This window comes from Oxyura jamaicensis, chromosome 1 (assembly GCF_011077185.1).
Source record: "Oxyura jamaicensis isolate SHBP4307 breed ruddy duck chromosome 1, BPBGC_Ojam_1.0, whole genome shotgun sequence".
NCBI lineage: Eukaryota > Metazoa > Chordata > Aves > Anseriformes > Anatidae > Oxyura > Oxyura jamaicensis.
In genome coordinates, this window is record NC_048893.1 from 46,085,151 (window position 1) to 46,102,696 (window position 17,546).

General features: G+C 50.8%; 1 protein-coding gene across 2 annotated transcripts in view; it reads left to right on the top strand.

The window, feature by feature from the left end:
* The first annotated feature begins 80 nt into the window (after positions 1–80).
* The window catches only part of NTN4 (netrin 4), a 37,671-nt gene continuing 20,205 nt past the window's right edge, over positions 81–17,546 (top strand). For both annotated transcript variants that reach the window (XM_035341542.1, XM_035341551.1), the window contains exons 1-3: positions 81–184; positions 3,098–3,627; positions 16,220–16,492. In XM_035341542.1, coding sequence (XP_035197433.1) covers positions 88–184; positions 3,098–3,627; positions 16,220–16,492 — 900 coding nt within the window. In that variant the 5' untranslated portion in view covers positions 81–87. The remainder of the gene's footprint in view (positions 185–3,097; positions 3,628–16,219; positions 16,493–17,546) is intronic.

A 17,546-nucleotide genomic window follows, 5' to 3' on the forward strand; every position in this document is an offset into this window, starting at 1 on the left:
GCCGCGCAGGGCCCCCGCTGATGCCGCGCGGGGCCCGGAGCGCCGCGGGGCGGCGGGGCGGGCGGCGCCGCGGCCGGGGGCTCGGACATGGGGCGAGGGACGCGGCTGCTGCTGCTGCTGGTGGTGCTGGCGGTGCTGCTGCTGGTCCTGCTGGCGGTGCTGGTGCCCGGCGGCGCTGCTGCAGGTGGGTCGCGACCCCCCGGGAAAGCCCCATCGGAAAGAAGGGGGAGAGGGGAGAGGGACCCCGGGGAGAGGGGTCCCCGCCTGGCAGGATCCCCTGCTGCTCGGACGGGGTGGTTGGGTGCAGGTTTGTGCTGCGATCCCCGGGGTGTCGGCAAGCCGAGCACCAGGACTACTTAGCAAGAAGGAGAAACCCAGCTGGGAAGCGGGCGCTTGGTCGGGCACGGGGCACAAGCAGAACATCACAAGGCAAGTGTTGCTAAAATGCTTAAGCAGGAAGCATATGATTTTCCGTGGATGTTTTACAGGTGAGTCATGGTATTCACTGCGCGCTCTTGCTCATTACGGAAGATCCCAGTCCAGCAGCACGCGCAGGACAGAGAACGGGGTATTTAGCTGGGCAGATGCTTTTAGTGCAAGTAAGGAAAAGCACCATGCCAGGGCTGTGGCAGAGCAGTCATGAGCTCGTGGCTCACGACGTGGAAACCTTTATGCTCTCATCTGTCTTTCTGCTGAATTCCTCTTGCATGCAGCACTAAACTGGAAAGCTGTCACTTTCCATAGCATGCGGTGCTCTGTGTCCGTCATGCAACTCTTTAATTCAAGTGAAAACAAACAGCCTTTAGAGAGGGTTTCCTTTCCCCCGTTCCTGCCCCGGTGATGATCAGCAGGGTCTGTGTGCCGGCAGCTTTCCCCAAATCCTGCTGAAGCCGAGGTTCCTGGCCCCAAATCTTGCCGCAGGTGAGGAAGGGACCCTCCCTCCGTGCTTGGCCCAAAGGCAGCTGCAGTCGGTGACTGGGGCCGGAGGGTACCAGGAGCTGAATGCTGCTGGGGGCAGTCGAGTACCTTCAGCGTCTTGCTTGGGAATTCAGTAGCCAGCCCCCCTGGCACAGCCTTGCCCCTGCCCTGGGGACAGCCACCCCTGGGGACAGCCACCCCTGGGGACAGTCACCCCGAGCCCTGGCACCACTGGGGACCCCAGGGACCCTCCCACCAGGCAGTTCCTCCCCGCTGCCTCCTTGGGACAGTAATTGGTGCTTGTCAAATGCAAGCAATAACCTGGCCTGGCTCAGGGTGCTGGCTGAGCCCTGCTGTGTTTGCCTCTTCTGAGCCCACCTTACGATCCCACGGCTCGGGGAACCGCAGCAAAAGCTCACCTATTTGTTTAGCAGCTAGCTGCGCTGCGTTACGTGTAGCCAAAGAATCTAGGAAAGCAGCCAAACACATAAATTAGGCCAACTTGCGGCAAGCCCGATAACATGATAATAGCACACACTTGCCTATCCCTCCGGAGAGCCGTGTAGGTTAGTTAGTGTTTCCATGAGGCTTTGAAAAGTGTCTTCAGGAGATGTAAGGGACATTATGTGAATTCTACAGTTAGGTTTGTGTACTTTTCTAGAGTAGATGTGTGCTGCACAGTTAATACAGGTCATGTCAGATACACAGTGCTTCTGTCTCTGTAGGAAGCTAACTTCACTGAGCCTGTTCTGCTCACTAAAAACTTCCCGAGACTTTTTACGTGGTGAAGTCCAGAGACTGGAACGAGAAGTGCTTTGTGATGGGTGCATAACAAGCAGTGGTCCACGTCTGTTCTGAATAATCAGCACAGAAAACCTGTATAGGTTGATGGTGGTAAAAATGTGTTGTTTCCAGGGTGTTTATTCTTAAGGAGCAGAAGGAGGGGGGAAATCTGTCAGGCTCTGAAGGCTTAGTCTCTGCTAGTGCATAATATAGCTTAATTGCAACTATGACACTGTAGACAAAGGCTGAATAAAGCCCAAATAAAGGATTTATTGGATGCTAAACTGAAACGACCTTTGGACATAACAAAAATGCCAAGAAGAAGCCATAGTAATTGGTGCACAAAGCTGATTATGTATGATTGGCCCAGTGATAAAGAAGACATTATGCACTTCGGATGTTTTGGCCTGCCTGCATCCAAGTCATCAGAGCTTCTTCTTTTTTATTATTCTATTAAACAGTTGTGGTTCATAAAATACAGCCTTGGCCTCCTGCTACATTTATTAATGAAGAGGTGGAGAGCCCCTCATCAAGCGTTCCCGAACCAGGAGGGTTGCTGTGCGGAGGGTTTCACTCCGAACCCCACAGTGATTTTGTTTTCCTTCGACACTCTGACTGTGATCTTTAAACCGACAAGTCTTCCAGAGAAACCTGAACACAGCCCACAGAGACTCAGCTGCGAGGCAGCTTGCCAGCATCATTTCAACCGAGGATTTATTCCTCCCCCCCCCCCCAGCCCTGCTTTACACACGTTGGTGACAGGCTTCCCAAACGTCAGCAGCGTGTCGATTCAACCTGTGCAGCAGGCTGGGGCTGTGGGGAGATCTGGGGTTGGGGAGGAGGGGAGGGAAATGGGGGTGAGGATTTGGGGTCCCTGTTTAAAGGAGATGCTCACAGCAGCTCCCATTCCCCCACACCCGATGTGCCATGGCGAGATGGGGCACTACACGCGTGGCAGAAGCATACCACCTTTCTTCTGCCTTGCTCCCCATCCCCAGCACCACCTGGGTCCCCTCCAGGGCCTCGGGGATGGGTGGCCGCAGTCCCTGGGGACCCCTCCCTGCCCCTGCCCAGCTGCCTGAGACAGGAGGGCGAGGTGCAGGCGTCCCTCTTCCCGCCCTCTCTCCCTTCTCATCCCTTTACAATTCTTGCTAGGGATTTTCCCAAGCACAGGGAAGCCCTGAAGGTGGGGCTGCATTTTTTGTTTGTTTGTTTGTTTTCCTGTTTTCCTGCTAAGCTGCAAGGAGGGCGCTATGTGGCGGTGCCTCTCCCGTGGGGATGATGAGCACCAGGGACATAGCTGTGCCCGGGTGGCGGGTGGCTGTGTGTGGCACAGCCCCAGAGTTGGTGGCAGGGCCCCAGAAGACATCCCACGGTCACTTCGTTTTCCTTCCAGGCCTGGGCGGTGCAGCCGGGGCAGGCAGCCCATGCGAGAAGGCCTGCAACCCCCGGATGGGCAACCTGGCCCACGGGCGGGCGCTGCGGACGGAGACGGCCTGCGGGCGCCATGCCACCGAGCCCTTCTGCGCCTACGCCGAGGACGCCGCGCGCCGCTGCAAGCCCCCCGCCTGCGGTCGCTGCAGTGGGGCCCACGCGGGGCTGGCGCACCCCCCCGCCGCCATGGCCGACTCCCCCTTCCGCCTGCCCCGCACGTGGTGGCAGGCGGCCGGGGACGCCCCGCAGGAGACCATCCGGCTGGACCTGGAGGCCGCCTTCTACTTCACGCACCTGATCCTGGTCTTCAAGTCGCCCCGGCCAGCGGCCATGGTGCTGGAGCGCTCACAGGACTTTGGCGAGACCTGGAAGCCCTACAAGTACTTTGCTGCCAACTGCTCCGCAGCCTTCGGGCTGGAGGACGACGTGGCGAGGAAGGGAGCCCTGTGCACCTCCAGATACTCCAGCCCCTTCCCCTGTACCGGAGGAGAGGTGAGTCTGCCGGGACAGCCCCATGCCCTGCTTCGGGCTTGTGTTGCTCATTTTGCTGCACCGGGCTCCCCCATATCCCCATTTATTTCACAACGTGTGTTCCGGGTTATGTAAGCATCCTCCCGCCCCTTGCCTCTCTGGGCTCCTAGTCCCGCTGTTTTTCCCAAAAAGCTGCTCGTCCCTCACCTGGTGAATGAGCGTGCACGTGGCGGGGGTGTGGGGACTGAGAAGGTCCAAAGACATGGGTGATGCGGCTTCACGCTTACTCCCGTGTGGAAATAATGTGAAAAAAACACATTTGCTAAGAGGAAAAGTACTCGTGAAAAACAAACTACTTTCAGTAGCAGAGACAGCAGGTAATAAATGGAGGTGCTACAAGCAGAACCTTCCCAGTCCTGCTGGAAATGACTGGTGGTGTCGTGCCGGGCTGGACACTCGGCCTGGCAGCTGCCCTGCGGGGTCCCCACCCGGGCAGGGGTCCCCCGGGACCAGCGGTGGCCTCCAGGCTGCTCCCTCTAGTGGCCTCATCCCACGGCCTGGGCCGAACGGTGGAGGAAAACCTCGCTCTGATGCCGTGCAGAGAGGAGCAAACCTGATTCGTGAAGTAGGGTGTTGGTTTTCCTCTGATAAATGCTGTTATTGCATTTTCTGCTAGTAACGTGTTTTGAGGTGAAGGTCCTGTCCTTCGAGACCAGCATCCACATCTGAGAAGGATCCCCTGTTCCCAGCTTCCCACCCTACCCCCATCGTTTAGGGTCACCTTCGCCATGCTTGGAGCCCCTCTCTGGGAACTGCTCACCAAATTGCATCTCTCAGCTGCATCTCAGGATGCAGCCAACATCCTGCTCTAGGAGAAGCTGAGTTCTGCCCTTGTCAGCTCAGAAACAAAGATCTCCGGACATGCCAGACTGTCCCACTGCTGTCGTTTCAGTAGACTAGCAAAGGGTTTAACTCACGTGGTGTGCAAGAGAATCACAGAATATCCTGAGTTGGAAGGGACCAACAAGAGAAAGTGGTATCTTTTCTTCTTCTCCCTCCATCCTCTTCTGCCCCCAAAAAGCAGGCTAAATAGAAAAATGTATCAGCACCCAGAATGAGGGCTGTGTCTGGCAGCAACCTATGCAAATCCTGGCCATGCAAATCCCGGCCTTGCAAATCCCTCTGCAGGTCAGTGCAATGTAAGGGTACAGCAGGACTGAGGCTCTTGTATGTCGAAACCAGTTCCTATTTCAAGAAGGACAGAAATCTGGTATTGTTTGATGCGTCTGAGGTAGCCTGCTGCAAAACAGGCTATGTACCGAGCTTGCTCCTGCAGGATCTCATTTTCTGGCATTGCCTTAGTTTGTGTTATTGCAGAGAAACTGTAAAAGTCAAGATCATTTAACTATTCCACGGTTTAAACAAAAGTTGAATCCAAGAGGCTGGAGCTTATAAGATTTTATTTACATGGCACACTTCAGTTCCCTGCACTTAAAAACCACTTCTATTTACCTGCAAAGTAATAACAGCAACTTTCTGGTGACCAGATGGCAAGCGTGCATGCTTAGCAAATATCGCATTTAATTTATTACAGTGTGCTACATTCCAGCAATTACTCCTAACTGCCAATAGCAACATGTATCTCACCTAAAGAAACATCGGAGTTTTGTGTTCTGCTCGGAGTTATGCAGTGCCTTACTCCCACTTCTGGCAGTACCTAATTCCAGACATATGGAAACAGTAATTTCACTTGAAACAGAGGTTTTAAATATGCAGTCATCTGAAATGTCCAAGGGTATTATTTAATTGCAGCTCGGTTTCCACAGTTTTCTTTAAAGCACAAACATGAATTCCATAAGTGCTACTGGATTTCTTTTTAAACTTTCGATAGCTTTTTAGTGCGATGTAACAGCTACAACCCACGATCCAGACTGTGTGTCACACCATCTATACACCACTTCCTCCCACTTCAAACATACCAACACCACATGTGCATTTCCAGGCACGGAGTCAGGGCCTGCAGGATCTGGCAGCATTTTGCGGGACGGAGGGGGTTCTGCTTGCTGCTGGCAGCTCAGTCACTGCTGCCCATCCCTTGGGATGAGTAATTTGCAAAGCTCGGGGCAGCCTCAGGAGGTGGCTGCTCACCCCAAAATATCATCAGAGCTCAGCAGACCTGGGCTGGTTGTCCCTGCTTTTCACTGTCTGCAAGGTGCAGGCAGCCCAGGGAGGTGGTGGAGTCACCGTCCCTGGGGGAGTCCAAGGAAAGGTTGGACGTGGTGCTTGGGGACATGGTTTAGTGGGTGACATTGTAGGGTGATGGTTGGGCCGGATGATCTTGGAGGTCTCTTCCAACCTTTATGATTCTGTGATCCACATTTCTGGTGCCTGCAAGCCCCATTTCAGGGCAGCAGAGGCAGAAGCTCATTGTACTCAGGGGGTCGTGGCCTCTTTTTAGCAAGTCCTATGTGTTAATTTGGAGCAAAGGTGTATCTGCTTCATTTTTTTACTGTGTGCTTCTTTAAGAAAAGAAAAATCAGACCTTTTGCATTTCCTCTGCCCTCCTTACATTTCCTCTGCCCTCCAAGGACTTGGCAGTTCCTTTCAGGAACCCAAAGCCCTGGTTTTGGGTCTTAAATGTTTTTTTTTTTCAGTGGAATTAAGCACGGGCTTACAGGTAAGCGTGTACTCAGAGCTCCTGTGGTTCCACATGTACAACCAGGCTGTCCCCTTCCAGCATGGGCAGGAAAGAGGAGGAAACCCCACTACAGCCAGCCCGGGTTTCCAGCAAGCCTCAGGCACCTGCCAGGCAGAGAGGTCAGGCTTGCACCACTGTGAAAGGGAAAACAAACTCCTTCCCTGTCAGGGAATAATTTTGGATCAGCTGCATGCAGAGAGGTCACTGAAGACTCTCCCCATGCTCAATTTGGTTAATTGTTTCACAGCAGTGGTTCGTTTAACCTAGGCAGGAACCTCTAAGTGCCGGCCTTACGTTATCGATGTTTTAAGAGAAAGGCTAGGGCCATGTTTTAGCCTGGATCTTACAAATGCACCACAAACCCAGGGTACTTTTGTGGTTTTCCAGGGTGTAACCCTGCAGCCACATTACTGCAAGGGAAATCAGAAGTGATTCGCCAGCCAAACATAATCTGATCAAAGCAATCAAGATGCAGAAATAAACTCTTTCAGCGTTGTGCTCAGACAGGAATGCCATTTTCATTAGCACGTGTAAAAGACCATCTTCCCTCCCATTATTTTGGATCGTATTGTTATTTCTTCCTTTACAGGCTAATCTTAAAACTCTTCTGGACTAGGGATCAGTGTTAAAGGCTCATCTGGAAGGGGACCATGGTAGATGCTGGTTCTTTAACTGTGAGTGAGGGTGACTGTCCACTCTGCAATGCAATTATCTCATTCACTTTAAATTCCCATCTGTGGTCAATTCAGATTAGCTCGCCTGAGTGTCCCCATTTAGACAAGCTCTGGGATAAAAGGACCTACTGAAGCAGAGTCTCCTTGACAAGATTTTAGTAAATTAGTAACTTATTTGGGTGTTCATCTATTCAGAATACTGCTAATAAATCACTTTGAGACTTCAGCCATTGTTGCTATTTGCTATTAATAGGAGAGGCGTATTTGCAGCTTGACTGTTTTCCAGCAGCAAACTCTAACACGCTGCTGACATTTGAAACATCTCATACTGCTCTTTTACTGTGGGGTGTGCATGTGTGTGTCTTACTGAGCATTTTATTGATCTCATGTGCTTTCTGTAGCAGAGAAACCTTCCAGTGCCTTGCCTTGCACTGTTCCTGCGTGCAGCCTGCCTCCGTTCCCTAACGCTTTGCACACCAGCCCTACTGGTTCTACCTGAAATTAACTCTGCAGAGCAAAACTTAAGCTTTGTCCTGCTCCTCACAAGTTTGACCCTGGCAGACAGCGAGCAATTTTAACACTCGGTGACACAAACAGGAGTTAAAGGTGCTCAGTGGCTTTTATTCTGGTACCCTAATTTTGGGTTGTAGGAACAATCCGCTGCAGCCTAGGAGCTTTTGCCCATTTTTTGCCTTTCAGGCCTAAATAAATTGGTTTTAAACATATCATTGGCATCATTAACTGAAGGTAAATCTCCATTGCTCTCTGTCCTGGCTGGTCCTGTTCAGTAGTGCACAGGACAGGTGAGGGCACAGTTGCAGAAGTACATTTTCATACCTTGTCCCATCTCTGCAATTTGTAGAAGTGCATTTTGAAGGAAAAACAAACAAACAAACAAACAAACAAAAACCACTCTTTAATAGCATCTTCCTGATCATTTTGTCCTTGTGAAAATGCTCCTTACTGGGTTCTGTAAAAAAGTGCTGCGTGTGAAGGAGAGCCTGTTTACCTGGGGAGCGACGGGGGTGATGGCCAGACACAGCACAGCTCCTTGCATTGCGTCCATGAATTTTGTGAAATACGGGGGTCCTTATTTCGTAAGCACAAAAATGAGGATTTCTAGGGAAAAAGTTAATGACACAAAGTGAATGCAAGGCAGAGTCAATGATATGATGTAGGAACCTAAAAATCCCAGGCTTTGGTGGCTGATAGTTCAATGCAGGGCGGATTCAGGTAAAAATGGGAAACCTGAGGTTAATTTTCACTTGTGCCCAAGAGAACGCAAGACAAGGACAGCTCCAAGCACATGCAGAGATGAACCTTTGGTACCCAGGGAATTTTACCACGACAGGCACATTTGCACACAATTGCCCTCCAGAGCTTGGGCGCCACCAGGGGTGAGCGACAGAACAGTTTTCTGGGCACCAACACCTGCTTGTAAAGTTTTCCACATGTGGAGGACCAGGGATGATCCTGCCAGGTCTCTGGGCCAGGCTGGGACTACTGTGGACTTCAGCTGTCCTGGAGCAGAGATGTGTCCCTTTGCTGGGCCTCCTGGGGAGCTCAGCACCGCTGGTGGACCAGAGACCAGGGCAAGAAGCTTGTCCCACCTGCCCAGCGATCCTCCGCTTGCTTCCCCCTTTGCAGCCAGCCTGCAGGAAGGCCTCATCGTCTCCTTTTCTCCCTGGCTGTCCCAGGGTTTTTGGCACTTGGAGTTTGGCCCTTGGCTTGGCCAGCTATTGAAATGCAGCCACCTCTGGGATGGAGCATAGCCAGTGTTTAATAGTGCGTGCCGGCAGTCCCCTGTTTAAAACAGCAAGTTTCTAACTACTGCAGATCAAGGCTTCAAGATCGGCCTCCAATTACGGCTAAAACAAATTATTCCTAGGAGCGAGCTTGACCAGTCTGTGAAAGGGGATATATTGTATATTGTCAGCTGCCAGCAAGAGGAGGAGTGGGCTCCAGGGCTCCAGGAGACCCTTTCCAAACTTAGGTTCTCATGTAGGAAGTAAAGAGCACCATACCCACGTGAAACGAGAGGAATTTGGGTAGGGAGAATTTAATTCTCTAAATTGGCATCTGGCCTTGTTAGCAGGGTTATTGCTTCCCTTGAGAAAAGGGCCGCAGGTTTTTAGCGGCGAAGCCGGAGCCTCTCTTCCAGCACTGCACCCCACTGCTTCGCTTCACTGCTCCTTGCTGGCATGACAGGGAGACCGGATCACTTGTCCAGCTCCCAGCTAGCTGGCCGTACAGTGCGGCTGCCGTATTTCTCTTTGGGCTTCCTGGACACAAATGGCCACGTGAGAATCGTGTAACCTAAAGCAGTGAATCGCCACATCTCACAAGTCTTGGATCAAAAGCTGATGGGGACTTACTCTGAGATGAATCGACATGCACCACAGGTACCGGCATGAGATTTCCAGTCTACCGGCATTCAGCATCCCACAAAAATGTCAAAGACCTCAAATCCTGACTGGGCAACATTTCCAGGAGGAAAATAAGTTTACATCCAAAGCAAACGTACCAGAGACACAAGCCATGGCTCTCCTCTGCATAACCAGTCTCTGCGCTGCATTCCCCGTGCCCCATTGCCATTGTCAAAATCTATAGTGTAAGTTGGAAGGGGGGTGCTGTTTCTCACGGCCTTTTTGGCTGTGCATATTTGCATACAATTCAGACAGATGTTCTTCTTCCCCAAATTAACTATAGCTCCTGGGCACTGAATGGCTTCCACTGCAATAATAAGCAGCCAGCTCTGCAGACACAAAGCCTTTTCTTTATAGACGAAAGGAGTTAAAAAATATTCATGAAATCGAGTTACACTTAGGCTGGAAGCGATCCTCTGGATCCCTAGCACTGTTGCAGGCATTCATGCCGCCAGGCTAACCTGCTGCCTCGCAGGCTTCTGCAGCGGCACAGCGTGCTCAGAAGCTGTGAGGGGCTGTCCTGCGGCCCCGGGGAGCCAGCCAGCTGGACGAGCATGGCCAATTCTCTCTCTGCCTCTTTGGATGTAGCTCCCGGTTTTCTTGGTCTTCCATGCCCAAAGCAGGTACTGCTGGCAGGCCGAGGCTGAGCTCATAAATCTTTATAGGGATAGGAGGAGGTCTTCTGGATGGAAGAATATTGCAATACCATCTTTCTTGCTCATCAGTCAGAAGACTCCATATTGCCAGCTGAAAGGTGCTGCTTTGCTTTCCCATGCAGGATAGCACAGCCTTGAAAACAGGGATTCTGAGGACGAGAAAAAAGCAGTAATTCTTTTCCTTGATTGCGCTATGCCAGTGATATCATGCATCCGAAGTGTTTTGTAAGCCAAGAAATGGAGCCTTGCTACCTGACAGATGAGTAGGGATGAGGCAAAATAAAGCAATTGTGGAATAACTTACCAAGTCACGGAGAAGCACTGTTAACTGAGCTGAAGAAATCCAAATGTTTTGAGCTGCTTGCACTCGAGAGATGTTTTGGTGATTAAAAACATTATTTCTGTGATTCACCTGAATGGAGACAAGCATGACCTGTCAGGCTTCACACTGTGGCCCAAAAGGCTAGTCCCACTGCTCAGTGCCCTTTTAGTTTCTCTGACAGTCCCCTCTCTGCTGTGGCAAGACAGGTCCCCTAGTTTCTCTGACTGTTTAGTCTCACCCAGGTGATGCTGTGCTTGTGCAGGGGGTGGCCAGACCTTTCCCCAACAAACAGAGGCTCTTGCTCCCTGCAGTCCACGTGGTCCCACAGGCAGAAAAGCAAAGCAGTATGCTGGGGGAGCTGGCGGGTGCCACCTGCCTGGTTTAGGCTGATAAACTTCCCACATCATGTGAATTACTTACAGCACCTGCAAAGAGCCATTTTTTAGCCTCAGGTCATTGCAATGAGCACAGCACATCACAGATATGCGTGGGTTTCTCTCCTACTAGCTCTTTTTTTGTTGTGGGGATAATAATACATCAAATCAGTCTACAACTTCCTCGTAAGGGGGTGTCGAGAGGCAGGAGACCTTTTCTCCATTAACACCAGTGACAGGACCCGCGGGAACGGGGTTAAGCTGAGGCAGGGGAAATTTAGGCTTGACATCAGGAGGGGGTTCTTCACAGAGAGGGTGGTTGCACACTGGAACAGGCTCTCCACGGAAGTTGTCACTGCACCGAGTCTGTCTGAATTTAAGAAGAGATTGGACTGTGCACTTAGTTACATGGTCTGAACTTTTGGGTAGACCTGTGCGGTGTCAAGAGTTGGACTTGATGATCCTTAAGGGTCCCTTCCAACTCAGGATATTCTATGATTCTATGATTCTATGAAATCATAGAGGGTACCAGCACTGGGGGCCTGGCGGCCTTCACCGGGAGAGGAGTCGACCAGGTTTGATTCTGTGAAGGACCAAGACTGTTTCTGTAAAACTTTTAAGAAATTAATGCTTTTAAGGTATCTGTCAGATGTTATTGAAGTTAGCTAGGAGTTTCAACATTTTTAGAGCGGACTGACAAGCAGCTGCATAGATACACACATGGAGTAATGGCATAAAGCCTATTTCAGTAGGAAGCTAAGCTAAAAGGTACAGGAAGGTTTCTACTCTTCTGCAGACACAGCTGTCCCCTCTGGGAACAGCCAAGGAAGGAACGTGGCAGATGTCTCAGGTTGCAATGGGGAAAGTTTAGATTGGACATTGAGATGAATTTCTTCACCCATGAAGAAAAATGTTGGAAAGAAACCACAGAGCACTTCGTGCAGTGTCACTGCTTTGGCTTTCACAACCAAATAAAAGCATGGTGATGTTTTTAATATTTGTTCATTGCTTTTATTTATACTGTTTTACTTGCTTGTTGGCTTGTTTCCATGCTTGTTGACTCCCCCATCCACCTACCCGTTCTGCGTTATTTACTGCTGCTGTTTATTGCTGTTTGCAAACCATCTCCTGATGCATTCCAGGCTCGGGGTGACGAGTTTGGATCAGGGCCTTTGGGAAGCGCAGGGCACAGGGACAGGGCATGCGTGCAGAGCTGTGGGTCCCGGCACCCTGCCTCTGCAGGTGCCTGTTTCTCCTATAGGTATCTCCTAAACCTCAGGGGCATTTGCGACCCGAAGAGCCTCCTTTATTTCTGCAGCCATGTGCATCTCAACAAAGGCCTGTGGCGGGCAGAGGCTCTGATGGCCTGGGTTGTGCCCATGACTCATGTGGATGGCTTTGCTGGCGGCCAACCTTGCATTGGTTTTGTTGACTTCCTTGGGTCTCTGTGACTTCAGAGCCTATTTTGTTGTTCTCAGCATCATTCATTAGCATTTTCCTTCCCACTGTGGATATATATATAAAGATGCCCTTTCATTGCCTTCCGAGTGTAAACATAGTAGGGTACTTCTTGCAAAGGGACTTTTATGTATTTATAAATCAAGGTCATTGTGGTGCAAGCGGTTACTTGAGTGCAGCATGCTCGCAGCCACCGCTTTATTTATATTCAGGGCTACATTTTTGCATCTGGGGAATGGAAAGTAGCTAAGCCTTCTTGTGCCACTCGGGCAAAAAAAAAAAAAAAAAAAAAAAAGTGAAATAATCAACAGATCAAGAGCTGCTCATGACAGAGCTTCCCCGTGAGGAAATTGAAATGCTGTGAAAATTAATTAGGGGGTGTCAATATTTCTGTGTGCCCAGACCACAGGCAGCCTGGCTGAAGAGCAGCATGTTTCCATCCCACAGTGTGCATGGGGTGCTCCCAGCCGCCCCATACAGCCCCGTCCATCCTGCTGGGAGCTGGGCACCGCTGTGGGGCTGGCTGGGATGCATCCCCTGGCATGTGGGGAGAGGGGCAGCGCCTGGCCGGGGCTGGCAGAAGGCTCTGGGCACCACACTGCGGTGGCTGGCACCGGGACACATCTCAGGGTCGTGGCCTAACGTGGGCACTTCAGTCTGCATTTCCATTTTTTATTGAAAGCATTGCCTTTTCCTTGGACATTTTTCACGGGGATGAGGATTCTCCAGCACCCTATCTGGCTGTGCACAGACACTTCTCCCCCCACACAGATATCCTTGTGCAAGTCTTAAATCACACCTCTATTGACATTGCTTTATGCAAACATCGCATTTATGGACATGGGATGCAGCAGCACAATTCCACGAGGCTTCAAAGGAACATTACCCCCAAAAATCACTTGGTATTTTGTTTTGAAGACAGTATTCTTTTTGTTTGCCTCCTAGTTAGTGACATTTGCTCCTCAGATACAAGCTATTGCTAGATACTTCTTTTGAAATGGAAGCTGAGACAAAGATTTGATTCTTGGGAATGTGGTTATGAAAAATCCCAAACATCAAAAGTTTTATAGTGAGGTTGCACCACTGGGAATGAAAATACCTTTCTGATAGGATGTCTTATGGCATGTGCAGCATAGAAGTGCTGTGAGTTTTCAATTTATCACTTCCTACTTGTTCTACAAAATAGAAATTTGTAGTAATGCATACACTGAACAGCTGCTGATGTAGAGATCCAGTCCTCCCACCTTTTACTATCATGTGTGGTGCTGACTGTCATGTGGGAGGGAGAAATCACACCATCTACCTAACATCATAATACTAATTTTTGGCATATTGTCAATAAAGCACTTACATGGAGGCAGGCAAGCCAGAGCTCTGCTCACCATGGGGTGCTTCCTGGTGAGGCTCGTTGGGTGCAGAAAGCTAGATTTTGGTGCCATTGCTCCCTTTGCTGAGTAGGTGCATTTCCCTGTGCATGGTGGAGCATCCTCCTGGCAGGGGCCTTGCTCTGTGAAAACAGGAATGGCATCATTTATCAAAAGGATGCTGTTCTGTACCTTGCTGAGCTATGCATCTTTGAGTAATCACAACATGGCTGTCTTTGGCAGGAGCCTCAGGCATGACTTCTTCCACTGTTTTTGCGATACGAAGAGTAGCAGGCACGATGGCTTTGAAGGCAGAGACACCCTGTCCAGGCAGCGGGAGAGAGGTGGCACCAGGGGAACGAAGGGCTTGCAGCACCCCACAGCTTGTAGGCAATGCACTCACCTCAAATCCTGCCTAAACGCTTCCTTTGTGCCATTAAAACTGTTTTGGTTCAGGAGGCCTGTGGCTTCTGGCAGAGCTGTAGGTGTGAAAACCTCAGCTGGTCAGGTGTACTGTGCAAGCCATGGTTTGTTCATACACGGGATGCTGCAGCCCAGGACCTGTCCTCTCGGTGAGAGTTGGGCAGAAAAGTCCTGGGAGAGGTGAGAGCAGGAAGCCAGCCCCGTGTGCAGGTGTACGTGGGGTTGAGGTGCTGGGCAGCACAGGGCTGCGGACCCACCACAGCTGCATGAGGACAGCGTCACCCCAGTGATGTGCTGGGATTACTCCAGAGAAGGGCTGGGATGAATCGGCGGGGTTAACAGCTGAACAGGGAAATCCTGCTGGGAAACACGTCCTTGATCTTATTGTGCAGCCTCTAGGGGCTCCAACTCAGTCGGCTGGGACAGAGCAGAGAATCGCTATTTGTTTGGCGACTTACGTGTTATAATGACCGTTTTGTATTTTATTAAAACAGGCCCACTAGCACTGGGTGAGGGGTGTGGGGGTGTTTACCGCAATGGCAGGGCTGAGACCGGGCTCCCCCCTTGTTTTGTGCTGCTCGTGGCTCTGCCGAGCACGGCTGGAGCGGTACGGGGCAGCCGGGGCAGCAGCTGAGAGACCGCTCTTTGCAGCCCCTGGGGATTGCACACAGGGCTCGTGTTTAGCATCACTGTTTTCAAACAGCCATAAAAAGACATGTTTGTAACAATTTAGGGCCTGAGCTGAAACACTGGCTTCATGGGGATCAGTGGTGTAACTCCCCCTGAATTCCTCACCGGCATGATTTAACTTCCTCAGCACGAAGGCTCTCAGGATTATTGATTTCCTCTCCACATCGCCTTTACTAGGGTTACAATCATCAGCTGCGTGCATTAAAATGGGACTGATAAACAAGAAAAACTGAAAATAATCAGAAGAAAGTCTGTAGCTGTATCTAGCTTAAATTGTCCCTGTTTTTGTATTTCCTTCACCACTCCCATCTGAATCAGGACAAACAAAGACTTCTCTGAGATGCAATTTATGCTAGGAACCCAAAATGCTAGATTTTACAGAAAATTCTCAGCCAGGCATTTTCCATCATCTCCACTAAAAGGAATCAATGTCTCCAGTGTGGACGTTTTCCAGGGCATTTTCTTTCCATGTCTAAAAACATCTTGTGTTCACAAAGCCACTAGTGAGCAAATGTGATCAGAAAGACACTGATGTGCATTTGGGTAAATAACACGCCCTGGGGAGAGGCACAGAGCCTGACCGCTTGGTTCATTTGGGTTTCTGTTCACACTGGCTCAAAGGAAAAATGCCTATGCTCCCGAAAGAGAGGAAGAAGACACCTTTTGAAATGTGCTGCTATTCGGTAATGCCCCTCATCAGCCTCATTGCTGCCGCACAAGGGGCACCACTACCCAGCCCTTCAGGTGGCTTTAAGCTGCTGCTGGAAGCAGCGCCTCAGCCCACGAGGCTGTGTCACACGCAAACTTCTGCCAAGAGGCTCATTTAACCGGTGCTTGCAAATATCGCAACTCATCACACCTTCAGGAGCTAGTCAGTGGAGGGGTATTTAACTATTTAAAAAGCGCAAACCATAAATTACAAGTTCTGGTGACTAATACGTGTGTCATAAACGTGTCATTTCGTGTGAATGGCAGCTGTATGCACCACATGCTGGTTCTGTGTCGCACTGCAGGCAGCCGGCCCAACAAGTTTAAAATAAATCTCTTAACGAAAATTAGTTATTTTAATCTAGTGCTCTTGATATTCAGTTGGAGACAATATTTACCTATGCAATCAGACCAAAGTTAAACTAAAGACTGACTGATAAGTATTTGTTTAAGCCTCTGGAGCTCCCAGCTTTTCATTCTTTCTTATCTCGGTTTCCTCAACTCTCAGCTCGCTGTCACTAATTGCCACACCGAATCACTTCTCCACTAGGAAGCAGCCTGGGACTGACAGGAGCCAAATATTTGGAAATCAGAGCTTTATTTGTTAAAAAATAAGTGGGGAGGGAAGGAGAGATGTCGGTGAGGACTCCCCAGCCTGATGACCACCCACAGGGCTGCCGGACAGCTGCCGTTTGCTAATGGCCAAATTTAAGTTGGTGACACCGCAGGGACCAGGCTTGGTGCACCCAGAGACACGAGGGGGACAGGGACATGTGTCCCGGGGAATGTCCCTCACGGCTGACACCTCCTTTCTGTGCAGGTGATATACCGAGCCCTCTCGCCGCCCCTCGCCGCCCAGGACCCCTACAGCGCGGAAGCCCAGGCGCAGCTGAAAGTGACCAACCTGCGCGTGCGGCTGCTGGAGCGGCAGAGCTGCCCTTGCCTCCTGCCGGCCCCGCAGGCCCCGCCGGCCCCGCACTACGCCGTCTACGACTTCATCGTGAAGGGCAGCTGCTTCTGCAACGGCCACGCCGACCGCTGCGTCCCCGTCAGCGGGTTCCGGCCCGTCAAGGCTGCCGGCGTTTTCCAAGTGGTACGTACACGCGCTCGGCAGTGGCTCCTTAAAATATTAACGTTTCTGACTCCTTTCTCTCCCTGGATGCTAACTAGTAGCACAGTATCTGACGGGTGCTAAATGAGGGGCATTTCAATGACTGAGGGGGAGCAGAGCTTCCCTGATGGCAGCAGGACCCTTGCGCTTGCTGTTGCTTCTGGAGCATCCTCAGATACTGAGTTGGGTCCTGAGCTGAGGGGTGGGAGGGCTGGCTCTCACTCCCAGGCTTTCCACTGCACTTTGCAATACCTTCTCTGGGTAAAAATGCTGTTTTCTGGTTTTCAGGGGGCTCCCATCACAAGAACTCAGAGCTGAAATCCCTTGGGACCAACCAAGACACAAAGCCCAGACATGGCAGGCCAGTGCCAGTGCCTCCCCGAGCAGCGGCATGCCTGCGCCCTGCCAGCCCGGGGACACCCCAGTGCGCCGTGTCCTTTCTTCCCTTCTTGGCTGGCCCTAAAGGGACTGGCTGTGCTGGCAGAGGAGCTGTAGGGAAAGCCAGGGCCATTAAACATATTGCACTGAACAATGTGAAAAAGGGGAAGATCATAAAAATGTAAGCCAATTACTTGAGGTAAGGAGGTCTGGCATCTCTCCAGCTCTTCGGGGAACTCTCATTTGAGTTAAATTATGGTCTCAAACATGAAGCAGACATCATGTTTCCCTTCTAATAGAGCTAGTCTTGCAACATCTTGAAAATATACAAATTTGAAAGCGTGCAGCTCTATGATTGATAAGCCTGTTTCAAGTAGCACTGCTCTGGTTTTCCCAGATGTTCCCTGAGTGAAAGCCTTTGAAAGGAGCTGTTTACTTGGGATTATTTCAGTGTGATACAATTGCACGGGAGTGTGCCCCTGAGCACCACTGAGAGTTACAGCAGAGACTGCAGCCAAATACGCTTCCAGTACAGCGATGGCCTATGGAAATCACAGTGCACAGGTAGCAGGCGGTGCTGTGGGAAGGAGCCGCTGCCAGAATCGCGCTGAAAAACAAAGCAAGAAATAGCAGCAAGCCCTTGCACCAACCCCAGGGG